Source organism: Marmota monax, unplaced genomic scaffold (genome assembly GCF_021218885.2).
Source record: "Marmota monax isolate L192 unplaced genomic scaffold, Marmota_monax_Labrador192_F-V1.1 WCK01_AAM20220418_F8-fsc00027, whole genome shotgun sequence".
Lineage (NCBI taxonomy): Eukaryota > Metazoa > Chordata > Mammalia > Rodentia > Sciuridae > Marmota > Marmota monax.
Window position 1 is genome coordinate 9771971 of NW_026694617.1, and position 14597 is coordinate 9786567.

General features: G+C 39.4%; 1 protein-coding gene across 1 annotated transcript in view; it reads right to left on the bottom strand.

The window, feature by feature from the left end:
- Tspan12 (tetraspanin 12) overlaps positions 1-6230 on the bottom strand; it is a 73576-nt gene extending 67346 nt beyond the window's left edge. Inside the window, exons 1-2 of the mRNA XM_046422394.2 lie at positions 6090-6230; positions 5040-5175 (exon numbers count right to left, since the gene is read on the bottom strand). Coding sequence (XP_046278350.1) covers positions 5040-5105 — 66 coding nt within the window. The 5' untranslated portion in view covers positions 5106-5175; positions 6090-6230. The remainder of the gene's footprint in view (positions 1-5039; positions 5176-6089) is intronic.
- Between the last annotated feature and the right edge of the window lie 8367 nt (positions 6231-14597).

Below are 14597 nucleotides of genomic sequence, written 5' to 3' on the forward strand. Positions count from 1 at the left end.
CAGTCTCTAAGGAGCTCCCAGGATGTACCCTACATGCATCATCTCCATGTGTCCCTTTGCATTATAAACCCACAACACTCATGACAAAGTAGAGGGCCCAGCATCTGTCTGTTGCCCCAGTACAATTATACCAGGCTCATGTTTCATCATAATGTAGAAAAGACATTCAGCAGATGGCAAATCAAGGCAACGAAACCATAGCAATAAAGAAAATGCAGAGCACTTGTTATCTTGAATACACTATGGGTTGCTCTCACTTAAGCATATCTGCATCTCACACTTTAAAAAGTTAAACAATCAAGATGTATTTTTATACGTAAAAGATTTATAATTTGATTTTCAACTCCAAGAACAACAAAAGAAAATTGCAAGAGTTCTCCATGTTTTCCTGATTAACATTCATTCTTGTCTTCCCTAAACACCCAGTGGAATAGAAAAGGTGAATGGATGCCAATATAGAAGAAACAGAAGGATAAGTCTGTTTAAAATGTTCTGCAGCTCTTGGCCCCCTAGGTAATGAGGGCAAGTTTATCAATTTTACAACCCAGTGGGAAGACAGTGAGTGTCTGTTTCTCTCCCCCTACCCTGCCATAGTCAGGATGTGAAAACTGGTTTAAGAAGTGGGGTTCAGAGGCCACACTAGCTTTTCTACTTATAATTTCAATGAGAACTTAAAACCTTGCTCCTCAGAGGGTGGATCCCACCACCAGCAGCAAAGATTGTTAAAAATGCTGACACTCAGGAAAGACTGCAACACATTAAATCCAAAAGTGCATTTTTAACAGGATGCGTAGGTGATTCTCATGCACACTGAGGACTAAGAAGTCCTGCTCCAGAGGACTTGGAATGAGCAGGTGGACAGCTAATCCCTTCCTACTGAGAATGTTTACTTGGCTTCTTCACTGCAAATAAATTTGCCACTGTTCCCAGCAATGTAGCTTCTACTACACTTAGGTGAAAACAAAGCTGAACTTTGAATTTCTGTTCTTCCACTTACTAGCAAGTTACTGAACTTCTCTGAATACCAGTTTCTTTACCTTACAAAAAAAGGAATAAGAAAAAAAATATATTTTACAGGGCTACTATAAAAATTAAATAAGAGAGTAATGTAAGGATGCTCAGGAATGTGCCCAGCACAAAGATGAAAATTGCTTCCTACCTGGTAATATACTATGAGATCTCAAAACATTGCTTTAGCACTGAAAGATTAATGCCAGTTTTTCCAAAGTTATAATGTATATTTCGTTCAATTCTAACTCTCTTATTTAAATTATCATTTATATTACCCATTTAAAAATCTCAACAGATTTTTTAAATGGATAATATAAACTCAAAGTTAGAAAAAGAAATCTGTTTTTTGTTGGGGAGGAGGGGGTACCAGGGATTGAACTCAGGGGAATTTGACCCCTGAGTCACATGCCCAGCCCTATTTTGTAATTTATTCAGAGGCAGAGTCTCACTGAGTTGCTTAGTTCCTCACTTTTACTGATGCTGGCTTTGAACTTGTGATTTTCCTGCCTCAGCCTTCTGAGCTGTTGAGATTATAGGTATGTACCACCTCATCCAGAAGAAATCTTCTTTTTTTAATTTTTTTTTTTGTACCAGATATTGAACACAGGGGCACTTAATCACTGAGCCACTGAACCACATCTCCAGACCTTTTTATTAAATTTGAGACAGGATCTTGCTAAGTTTTGTAGGGCCTCACTAAGTTGCTGAAGCTGGCTTTGAACTCATGATCCTCCTGCCTCAGCCTCAGCTGTTGGGATTACAGGCATGTGCCACTGTACCTGGCAGAAGAAGAAATATTAACCAACACAAAAAATGCAGATGCTAAAAAAAGAAAAGAGAAATAGAAAAGGAATATAAAAGGATATATAAAAGGACATATACAGATCTATGGAAAAATTATATTAAAAGGAATAAAAATTTGGTTAACTATTTTGAGTACTATATAGCAGCAGATAACATAAAATCAGAAATAAACAAACATCAAAACTAAATAATAAATATAAAATGGTTAATGAAAATGAAATGAAATCATATACACAAAGAGTATGCCTATATAAAATGATGCTCATGCAAACTGGTAGCGGAAGAGGTACAAAATAAAGTAATAATGAGATATCACTTTAAACTTTTCAAATTGTCAAAAATTAAAAATTATTACATTGATAAGATAGCAAAATACACAGGGTGTGGTGGCACACTCCTATAATCCCAGCAGCTCAGGAGGCTGAGGCAGGAGGTTTGCGAGTTCAAAGCCAGCCTCAGGAACAACAAGGCAGGCACTGAGCAACTCAGCAAGATTCTATTGTAATGCAAAAAAATAAAAAGAGTACATGTATAATGGCATAAGTTGGTGTGAACATACTGTATGTACAGAGATACGAAAAATAGTGCTCTATGTGTGTAATAAGGATTATAATGCAAAAATTAAAATAAAAAATAAAATAAAATACAAAAAAGGGCAAAGGATGTGGCTCAGTGAAGATGTTGCTCAGTGGTTGAGTGCTACTGAGTTCAATCCCCATACTTCCATCTCTTGCCAAGGGAAAAAAAAAAAAAAAGTTTTGTACATGTACTAAAGTATACTGATGCTTTTACTCCTAAGGTATAGATTCCCAGGATAAGGTTGCTAGATCAAAGGAATTGTAGTAGTGATAGAAGTAGCAGCAATATTAATCATAATAATAACAAATACTATTATTAGTACCAAAAAGATAGTAGTAATCCATTCCTGTAATCTACTTGAGCATCATCAATACTGTAGTAATTACAACTGTGCCTACTGCTATCATATAGACAGCACCTAGTGCCACTGTTCTAAGTGCTACATATGTTAGCTCTAATCCTCACAACAATTTCAAAAAATATGGACTATTACATGTATTTTGAATAGATTAGATGCTAAATATTCCTTGTAAACATAATAAAAGTATGTAAGATTTTTTTATATGTTAGCTATGTTTTGTTTGTTATATATGTTAGCTATTTATCTTGTTTTGTTTTGTTGCTATTATTATTACATAGCTTTTGACATAAGAATCCCACTCCTATGACACAAAACCAATTGAAAAAATAATTTGACAAAAAAAATCATGAATGTACATGAATGAGGATGGATATGCAGGCAGATATTTGTCAATCTCTTTGTATGAAACAAATGGAAATACAGAGATTTGTCTATAGCCACCCCATGCTGCACATGCCTAATCTCATCTGAAATAAGGGATTCATTTGCTGGAATGGAGAAGATACTAGGAGAAGAGAAGGGATGAAGAAAGAGGAAAGTGATCCAAACAAATCAACAAATCAGAATGCACACACACACAGAGTTAGGAAATTAAAGGACAAGGTAACAATAAAGAAATAGCATTTGACATCCTCTGGAGGCAACCAAGATGCCCCAAGAAGCTTAAGGAAGAGATGTTTTTAAAACAAATTTCATTTTTCTGAAGAGCAATACTTTTGTCAAATGATTTGAGTTTTTCCTCCTCTATACAAGACAGAGTAACAGATTTCCCCAAACCTTATTTTGTTATTGAACAGCAGCAAAAAATCTCAGTAATATCAAAGTTCAAAACTGAGTAAGGTTACATTTTCTAGGTGCAAGAAACGCAACTTCTGTTCCTGGCATCAATATCATTAGAATATTTGACCTTTGGCAAGTCATTTAACTTGCTCTTAATTTCCTTGCTCACAAAGAAAGGAAGTTCAGCCAGGCCATCTTTAAAGTTCCATTTAGTGATAGGATGTGATGACTCTATAATTAAAAAGCATAATGTAGACAAGTTAGAAGCTGGTAGATAGGAGTAATAATTACATATTTTAGAAGAAATACTTCAAAATTTTAATCCCTTTTAGTTTAGCAGGTGATTTAATGATCCACTTAAAAATATACCTTTTTAGAATTAAAAACTACAACAAAATCATAGTGATTTACATTTCCAATGGTAAAATTAACTACCATATGTTTTAATATTCACATTGAGAAAAAACATACTATTTAAATACCTTTCAGATTATTTACTAAAGGAAAACTTAATTTGCCACCTTAAAATTATGCCAATCCATAAGGATCAGTTTAACCAAAAATGTCATTCTCTAGAGACCTTGTATAACGAACCTCTAAAAAAAAAAAAAAAAAGGCTGGTCAATGCCAGACAGCCAACCAAATAAATAAATGCACTTTAAAACTTGTAATAGGAAATTCTGAATATAAATCATTGATATAACACACACACACACAAGATGAAAAGGAAAAAACTGCCTGCTTGAGCATGACCTGAAGGAACATTCTAAGCTTGAATTTTCATATTTTCCTAAACTTTATAAATAATGTGATTATTAATAACACTTTATGAAAATTAATGGATGGGTATAAAGCATAAAAAGTCATTCACTCATTGGGCATAAAGATTTCCATGAGCTTGTTAAATTTTATATATTTTATTTCCTTAAATGGTTATGGGATTTTCCAAAAGCATACACAAAATTCCTTAAACTTTGCCAATTTAGAAATAGTTACATGAAAACCACCTTTCAGACTCTATGGAATCCCCTAGAAAAATCTACCCAGTCTTTTTGATAGCATACCAAGGTAGAATTCCTACAAAAACACTAGGACTGCTTGCCCCAACCAATTTTTATAGGCTAGAATGACGTAAAGAAAAAATTTATGGCTTGCAGTTATCTAAAATTCCTGCAAACAAGCAGTTGCCCAAGCAGTGTGTCATAATTTTCTTATCTAACAGTACAAGCACGTGCATTTATTTATATCCCTAGATTAACTTCATGTCTAATTCCACTGACACTAGTTTCCAAGACTGGATTTCTTTTTTCTAATTACAAATGGAACTTGAGCTAGATCAAAGACATTTTAAGAAGGTCAAATTTTACTTCTCTGAAAAATAGAGGGTGTGATCCCATGTAATTAATTAATGCTGAACCATGCCCTTTGGCGTATTATCTGGTGGCTGCAGAAAACCCGGTCCAGCCGTCCCCACCTGTTGGAGCAATGGAACTATTTGACTTACCCAAAAGAGCAAATTGAGGGCGTACAGCAAGCAGCGCAAGCACTTCACGGAATCTTCTCTGGCCATTGTGAGCCTCAGGAGGGAGAAGCCCCATCCTTTCACCACATTCTACTCCCACAGGCAAAGTAGCAGCGGTCTGCAGGGGGCGGAGGACAACAGAGGACTTCTCTATACTGCGTTCCCCATCGTCAGCCCATTCGTCCTCCGCCAGCCCTCCGCAGGGTCCTGAGGGTCCCTAAGCCTAGCTCATCTGGGACATCAATTCATCAAACATCATTTGCTTAAGTCTTAGTGGGAACTAAACTCCCCAAGTTCCACTCTGGCGTCAGATAACACCTGCTGGGAAGGGAAAGATTGACTCTCAGGATGAATGAAAGTGCACAGTCAACTCTGGTTCTCTGGGGACACGCGGCGGGGCCCTCTGCATTCTGATAAGACGCCCTTCAAAACCTCCCTCAACCCACGCCTCTCCTTGGGGACAGCTCAGCTCAGCACTGTCCCGAAGGTTAGAAACTATACTGCCCACCCCCGGAGACGTCACAGGCGCCACCCGCGAGTCCGATGGCGCGAGTGCCCTTCTCCTTAGGACAGATCCTGGACGCCCCCAACTCCGCACTCCCTCTCGGGGTCCCGAAGGGCAGCGCGGAGCTGGGATTCCGTTCGACGACTAGAGTTTCTCTGGGAGAACGTGAGAAATGATGTTTTCCGTCCCAGAATGATGGATTAGCCTGGGGCTGGGGGCGAGGAGGGGGCGTCGGGGAATTAGGGTCGGTGCAGCTGTGCAGACGCCGGATAGTCATTCATACCCCCTCCCCCGACCCCGGACACGGCCGCGACCCGGCGCTCCCAGCCGCCCTCAGAGCACAAAGCCAGCGCGGTCACCGGCCCCGCCACCGCGTCCGCGCGCCCCCGGCAGGGCGCGGGGGGAATCGCCGGCGGCGCGGTGCTGCAAAACCAGCCTTTAAGTAGTTTAGCACACAGCGCGAGGGCAGCCGCCAGCAGGCTGGTGGGACAGCGGGCAGGAAAGACGAGAGACGTGCGGCCACTCACCGTCGGCGCTGGGCTCCGTGCCCCACTCCCTCCCGGGGATAGTTGGGGACGCACGGAGGGGACTCATCGGGGTTGGAACGCTCTTCCCGGAGAGCCGAAGGGCTGCATTGACTCAAGCTGCAGACGCTTCCTTCTCTTCCTCTCCCCCCGCCGCCGTCGCCGCCTCCTGGGAAAAAGGAAAAAAAAAAAAAAAAGAGTCCTGGGCAGCAGTTGCTGGAAAGTCTCTGCTAAGCCACCTCCCAGCGCCGCTGTCCCTCCCAAGTCCTCGCCAAGTCCGGACAAGGCAGCAGTGGCGGCCAGGGCCAGCTGCACAAACTCTCAGCGCATGCTCGGCCGCTGGCTGCCTGGGTTGGGTCCTAGTGGGTGTTTCTTGTCCCTCTCACCCGGAGCGATCCCCCACAGGGACCCGTCACCTCTACTCAACGCGGTGCAGAAAGAGATAAAATCTACAAACTTTGGAGAAGTCCGCGGGGTAAACCCCTTAAAAATGGTGGTGTAGGAGCACTGGAGGCTGGGTTATAAGTATAGGGAAGCAGGCTTTTATTATATGAAAATATTTGTGTTTGAGAAGGGGGGCAAAGGGGTGGCCCAACCCAATTCCTGCAATGAGAAACTAGTTTTCACAACCTTTATGGAGCCACCTCCTGTGATTTGTCATTAACATGGTGCCCTATGATCCCTCTTATTGATTTGTTGTACTCCTTGATTTTTTAAAAAAGGAGTTCTTCCCCCATTGATCTAAACATAAATATCAGAGTAATTCTGTCCAGTTTAACATCTAGAAAGAACATTTTCCAACTCTTTTGCAAATAATTCAGTTTCCAATATTTCTACTGATTAGGGTTTTTGTTGATGTTTGTTTGTTTGTTTGGAGTTTTAACTGAATTTATTTTGAAATGTATGCATAAAACGGGTTTTTGGCAATCTGCATTTTTTTAAACTGGAAATTCATGAAGTATCAAAACAACAAAAGGAGATTATCCTTCTAAACATCTTCTCTTTTAGAAGTAAGAAATTTCACACTTAAAGTTAAAATGACTGGATCATATTTTCCATAATTTAAAAAATTGATGGTTTTAGTCTCACAATAGTGTGCATTTCTGCCTGACATGGTGGTATCTGCCTATAATCGCAGAAGGCTGAGGCAGGAGAATCTCAAATTTGAGACCAGTTTTAGCAACTTTTTGAGCCCTAAGCAACTTAGTGAGACCCTGTCTCAAAATAAAAATTAAAAAAAAAAAAAAGAAGATCTGGGATGTAGCTCAGGGGTAAAATGTCTGTGACTTCAGTTCCCATTACTAAAAAATGAAAAACAAACAAATAACCAGTATGCATTTCTGATTGTTTTGCGCACATTATGTGGCAAATAAAACTTTACCAACAATATGATTATCTGAAATACAAGCAACATCTATGGGAAAACCTAATAACTGGAGTCCTCTTTAAATTTTCTTTCAGGAGAAAAGGATATTGTAGTTCTGTCCATCATCACCTGTCTAGAGTCAGTTACTGCATGACCAGAGTGACAATGAGACATAGTCTTATTTGGATAGAACTAAAATTGAGACCACGGTTAAGCTAGGAACATTCTTGGTAAACAAATTACTAAGCAGTGTGTAAGATAGCAAGCCCAAAAGAGCACAAAGAAGTATAAGGCATCCACACAAAACAAAAAGGAAAATGTCTGTCTAGTCATCCAACAGACAACTCCCTCCTTGGTAAAAAAAAAAAAAAAAAAAAAAAAAAAAGCAACTTTGGGAATCATGGAGAAGAGCAAAGAAAGCCATTTTTATCCTCTACCAGTTAGATGTATGCCCATTGGAGTTTTGACTATTGAAACAAAAGAACCATCCAAATGCTGTTGATGCCATCCACTCTTCTGAGAGATAAAAATCCCCTCACTGAGGGAAGTCTGTGACTTCCATTGAAACAGAGAAAAAGAGTGCCAGTAAACACTAAGTCTCGGAATAGAAACCTCTTCTATTTCTAGAAGACCATCAAGTGCCTTTTCTTTAAAGGTCAGCTGCCCTAGAATGATAAAATTTTCTAGTCCAAACTGCACTCATGATTTTTCTCCAACCAGTACACTAGTTTGGTGGTTCTCAAAATTACCGTGTATTAGAATTACATAAAGAGCTTTGAAAAAAAAAAAAGGCTAATGCTCTAGTTTACACCACACACTTAAATCAGCATCTCTGCAGGTATGACCTGCGCACATAGATTTTTCAAAGCTCCCAAGATAATTCTAGTCTTCAGCAAAGTTTGAACCACAATAACTAGGGCTTTATAGAGGCCTAAAAACTAGAAAGAGTCTCCTTGTGTTTAGCTAGATCAAATCCCTCATCTGTGAGTTGATAAATTGGGACTATTATCCCCACTTTGCAAGTTAGGAAGAAAAACAGTGCTGCAGTTATTCCTCATATACTCCTGATAAATGGTCATCGGAGTCTGCGAATCAACATTTCAGTAGAAGAGACATCACCACACCACGTTTGAGGCATTGCAATATGGGGCAGATTTGATGGTTTAAACTTGACCATGCCTTCCTTTCACTTGTAGCCCTGCACCCTAATTTTCCCTTTGGAGTCCATAGCCCTGAGCAAGTCTTTCTCTCATAGGACAGTTCTTCAAGTTCTATAGGGCAGCTGTCATTCCCTCCCTCCCTAATCCTCCTCTTGTTCAGCTATCAATGTGCAGGCTCTATATTTGTCTCTGTAAGAACTGCTTTTTTAATTTTTTTTTCCACAAAAGGAGGATAGAAAACTCACAATGTGGGAGGCGTAACAATCTGCATGTGGAAGAGCACATTAGGAAAAAAATGTCTACACTATTCATTGTCTGCGTTGCAGGAACTCATCCTAAGGCAACATGTGTTTCATTAAGTGGGTGACATCTAATATACCTCATGTCAAAGAACATGCTAAGTCCTTGCCTTACAAGAAAAAACAAAACCGTTCTTTTCTGTTTATATAATGGCAATGATATTAACAAAATAGAACAAGTATTTAAAAGCAGTCCCTTTGGTGTCAGTCATAAAATTCAGTTGTGCAGTAAGGTAATACCAGTTCCTCACTCTACAAGTCACCTCATTTGTATACCTGTTATTCCACTCATTCTGCCCAAGTGTGGAGAGCAAAGGAGCAGCGTAGGTGTGTGGTTATGTGGATGAGTCCCTGTTGCTCCTTAGTATAAGACCTCATAAATATACCTGGGACAAAGTCTTTACAATCTTTACAGGAAAGAGAACTAATAAGTTGAGAAAAAGCTGTCTGTGCCTAACATGACAGCTGATTCTCACAAAGAAAGTTGTTAATTCCCCATAACCACCTGGTGAGAAACTGAGACTTGGTTGATTTCTCCAAGGCCACACAGATAAGTTTCTAACTCAGGTCTGTTGGGTTTTTTCACCCGTTAATCTGAATTTCAAAAAAATTTCAAATCTCAGTTGGAGATTTATTGACAAGCACCAAGGAGAAAAGTATTCCAGGCAGATAAAATTGATTTTTGAGTAGAGGAAGCTGTATTTCAAAACACATAAACTATGATTGGCAAATTTACTTTCACCTTTCACTTCTGAAAGAGTATACCCAATAAAATCTGAGAAAATCCTTTCATTACTGAATTAAGGAGACTTCACTATATGGCAAGGTTAGGATTATCAGATAAAATACTAAATATCTAGTGGGATTTAAATTTCAAGCAAACAAGAAATAATATTTTGGGGACAGCACCCCAAAATTGCATGAAACAAAAATCATATTAGACATAAATACACTAAAATTTATTCATTGTCTTATTGAAATTTATATTGAACTGTAATCTGCATTTCATGTGATGATACATTACATATATCTGAAAAGTCAAGAGAGAAAATAAATGAGTAGATGAATTGCATCATTTCATTAATGAGTAGATGAATTGCTATTTCTAGTTTTACTGTTATATGTACAAGTATATTTGCTTGGTGTTGTGGTGCTTTCAGTGGAACTTTGTAGTTTGCATGGGAGAATGGGTGTGCATGCTCATGTACAAGTGTGTGTATTAGTCACAATCATGTATGGAAAGCTAGAAATGTGATGAATTTTGATTTCATATTTCAGGGAATGGATGCATGAATGATTAACTTATGAATACAAAAAAAAAGTTGTCAATCATCATTCAACAATTGCCATTAAGTTCTACTATCTCTGGTCCGTTTTCTTTCTTAGAAAGCACTATGAACCGTCCACAATTCACAGTAGTAAGGGAAGAGATATCATGAAGGAGACTTAAGACATCTATAGAGAGCTCCTATGGTTAGTTTTAATAACTTAAAAGCATTTCCAATATTTGAATACATTTTTTAGCTTTATCAATAACATTATCCTGACTAGAGAAAAATACTTGGGATGTAATAGAATTAATTTAGAAAACATATATGTATTTGCATTAAAAAACCTGCTGAGAATTGAATTATGCATATTTTGGTGTGAGTTTTCTCTTAGTGGTGTTTTATGAGTCACTATTACCTTAGCACAGGGTCACAGAGGGAAGGAACCTTCCAAGCCTGCCAATGGGGGATGAACTAGTTCTCACTTCAGGGAAGGTGGCCTAAAAAAGTGGCAGCAGACAGCATGGACTGGAAAGTGGACTGTATGTTGACTTAGTGAACTAGGTGGCAATAGCCACTCCTCGGATCAGACATAGAGACTGACAATACAGCCACTATAAACTTGGGGTTCTTAAATCCCTTTCTTTCTCCACCCCTTCTCCTTCTAGTGTCACCAACTTGCATATACAACAATTCATTCAGGCCAATGTTCCCACATGAACTTACCGTGTTTGTTAAACATCCAAGCTTTCACAAAATTGCCTCATCCAGTTATGAGAACAGGCATGGATGGCCAGAACCTAAAAACTAGACCAATCAATTAGAGTGTGACTGGAACTCAGTGGAGACTCATCAAAAGGCAATGTAAATGCAGACAGTCAAGCGGAACCAAGTATGAGGGGAATGTGTTGGCAAGGAGTAGGTGGAAATCCCGGCAGGAAGACAGATGGCAGTGTCAGAGAGACCCAGCAAATGGTCACAGGCAGGTGCCCTGGCAGAGGGACAGAACTCAGTGTCAAAGGGGTTGGGTAGAATAAAAGATGTGAAAAGTTTCTCACAAACAAGGAAAGACCCCACTTCACACCAAGGGAATTTAACCACTCTCTGCCAAGACCCAGTCCACAAGGCTAATCCAGGGAACTGAACTCAGGGTCCTAGAAAAAGCAAGATTTAAAACCAAGAAATTCAATCCCAGAGAAACTCCTCTAGACCCTAGTTTTAAGAGTTACAGATTAGGAAAGTAGTTTCCAGACTAAGGAAGATCCTAGAGGCTGGGCTAAGGAGTTTATGCTTCATTCAGAGTCAATGACAGCCTTGGAAACATTTTGATAGGAAAAAATGAATAACGTAACAAAGAACAGGAGTTTGAAGTTGGCCTAAATTTGGATGCTGGCTTTATGTTTTGCTAGTGATGTGATCAAGGGCTCATGATCTCACCTCCTTAAGCCTCGGTTTCCTTGTCTGTCCACCTGCCTCCTAAAGTGGTCATGAGCATTATGTAATGTGTGAGTGGCCTACATTTAGCTGGGGTCACACTGTCCTTAGAGGTTTAAATAGAATAGCTTAAGCCTCTTTCCCGCAAGCAGTGGGTAAAAATGTTTTCTCCCTGCAATGTCCCTGGGGATTCTGGAATAGGGAAAGAAGAAGGGAATGCTTCTAGAATTATAAGCAAGTTTATGGGTCCTCTTGCCAGCCCACATATACTAACATTCCTAAAGGGCAGTAGCCTTTAGGAAAAGATTCCTTCCCTCTCAACATACAGCTAGCACAAATCTGTGTTCCTTGCTGCCTTTGACTAAAGACTCAAAGAATCTGGAGGAATTTCTGTAGCAGCACCATCTACAACTCAAAACAAATACTAGATATCCTCTTGTTGCTCTGGGCCTTACTTCTTCCCAAGAGCCTTTTCCACAAAGCTTCCATGTTGAGTGGCCCCCTGTTGTTGGATCTTCTCTCTCACTACTTACACCTCATCTCCAAATTCCTGTTAACTTTTCATGAAGAAGACATAACTGTCTTTTTGTTTCGTAGTCTTCTTTCTTCCTAGGCCCTAGAAGTCTGTTTTCACACTCTCCTCTCCCTAAGAGAAATTTCAGCAAAAAACTTTTATAGTGCTTTCTATATGCTAGAAAGTGTTGTTTCTGAATGCTACAAAAATAATAATCTAATCTTCAAAACAATTCTTCTTATGTATAAGGAAGCTAAGACAGGTCATGTATTTAGTAAGCAAGAGCCAAAATGCGATATTGGGTTGTCTGGTTGCAGAGTCTTATAATAGCTGACACAGCACACAGAAATTGCCCAGAAATAAGTGGCTGTGTGATCATTAGGAAGATTATTCTGATAGCAGTATATATAGGATGCAGTGGAGACAAGGACACAGTGGACAGACAATTGTTAGCAGTATTTAACAAAGAATATTCTGTGAACCACTATCTTTTAAGCATTCTAAGGGCAAATGCATATAGGAAGTGTTAACTATTAGATTTGCCTCCTAGGGCACTGGCAAACTTTTCAACATATTAGAGGTCCTGAGAACTCCTAGAAGAAAGAAAACTCTTACTTTATATAAGTAATCCAGAATTCCCTAAATATTCTTGATCAAGGAGTAGTTGTATGTATGTGTGTGTATGTGTTGTACACGCATGTGTTGGAGGTGCTAGAGAAAGAAAAAGAAATTCTTACTAATATTGGACATACCTTGAAAAATACTAATACTCTATTGGACAAACTTTGAGAAATACCAATACTGAATCATTTCAAAAAACTTGACAACTAAGAAGATGTGAAACAAAAAGAGGTAGAAATACATGGGAGAAATAAGGAACTTGTATTTGGCCATGACCATTAAATTCTCCTCATGTCTAGAGTGCCTTAACCTAGGGATCAGGTCATTCATCTGGAGGAGTCAATGATCATTAGCCACGCTGTATAACCACATCTACTTGAAGTCATAGCCTCATGTCTACATCCCATTACAAATCTGGAGAAAACAGATGGGTGCTCCATGACAGTTTTCCATTTGTTTTGAAGCACTTTTGCAATCAACTCCTCATAATCTGATGTTGTTCCAATTCCATTTTCTCTGCCTCTGTCTTTATTATTTATCTTTCTTTCCTATTTTCATTTGCTCTTTGGACTTGACACTAGCCATAAACCTAACAAGTTCAACAAAAGTTCTTCAGTGATTGTGTTTATTGACCCCCTCCATCCATCACAAGAGGCCCCTTTTCCCCAAAGGCCCCCAGCTCAGCAGTTCCCAGCACTTATCCACTGGAGTCCCCCACCAGACACCCAGAGCTCATGTGACACTAACACAGAACAAAGCTTCACACCCAGGAAATGATACTCTATTTTCAAGAGTAAAGTAGGAAGTTATAAACATAAATGTAAGTGAGAAATATGTACAGCAAACATTACATCTACTTTTGCAAGGCTAAAGTAAAAAGTTCCATCCTTACTGGGTTTAGAAGTAGTTCCACAAATGTCAGACACTTTAAAAAAGAAGATATTAGGGAAGGGAGGAGGATTTCTGGGGTTATCTGTAGTTAAATTGCTGCCTTTTCCCAACAGATTCCTTGTTTTAAAATCAGTCTTTTCCCCAGTGTCTTGGCTGCCTAAAGAAAATAGAAGTGATTTTAAAAATAAATTAAAATTTGTTCCTTTTTCTCAGGATTCCCCTCTCTTACTTCATATCAACAAAATATTATCAATTTTCTCTTCCTCCTTCAGACTCAAGTCCTTACCCATGGCACACTGTAAATATTGGGGCTCCAGTCAACCTCATTCCAGCTCATGACTTGGTGGTTCCATGCTAAGAGAGGCAAGCCAGAAAGACTACAGACTGCTGCTACCCTACCCATCAATCAGCTAATTGGGGATGTCACTTGAAGCTTGCCATGGCCCCCATCTCCAACTCTGAAACTCTCAGAGATTTTAATCCTGGAGGTAGCAGCAAGGCATAAACATTCAGCCTTCCCAAAGGAAATGACTTCATTTGCAATAGAACATGGAGAAACAGAAGCCCAACAGTGCTCTCAGGAACAGTGGAGCTTGTGATAAAAGGCAATTTGGTGGATCTAATGAAGATTCAGCCTAGAGGTAGACAACTAGTTTGCAGGAGAGAACTTGTGTTTCAGACAGCTGGGAGGAGTCATTCTGGAGTCAGAACAAATACCAAACGCTGGCCTCAGAAGCCAGTGTTCTTCTTTTGTAGAAGCTATATTTTGATTGGATTGGTTACGGAAGGAACTTATGCCCAGGGCATTGTTGAAACAATACAGTTAGCAGTAGACATTTAATGGAGTTTAACACCTGATTGTGGTCAAGGGAAGAGTAGAGAGTTCTACCAGTACCACTGGCATCCCAGGGAAACTGTGGGGAAAAAGCCAAGTTGTGCCTCCCTGAGGAGCAATCTC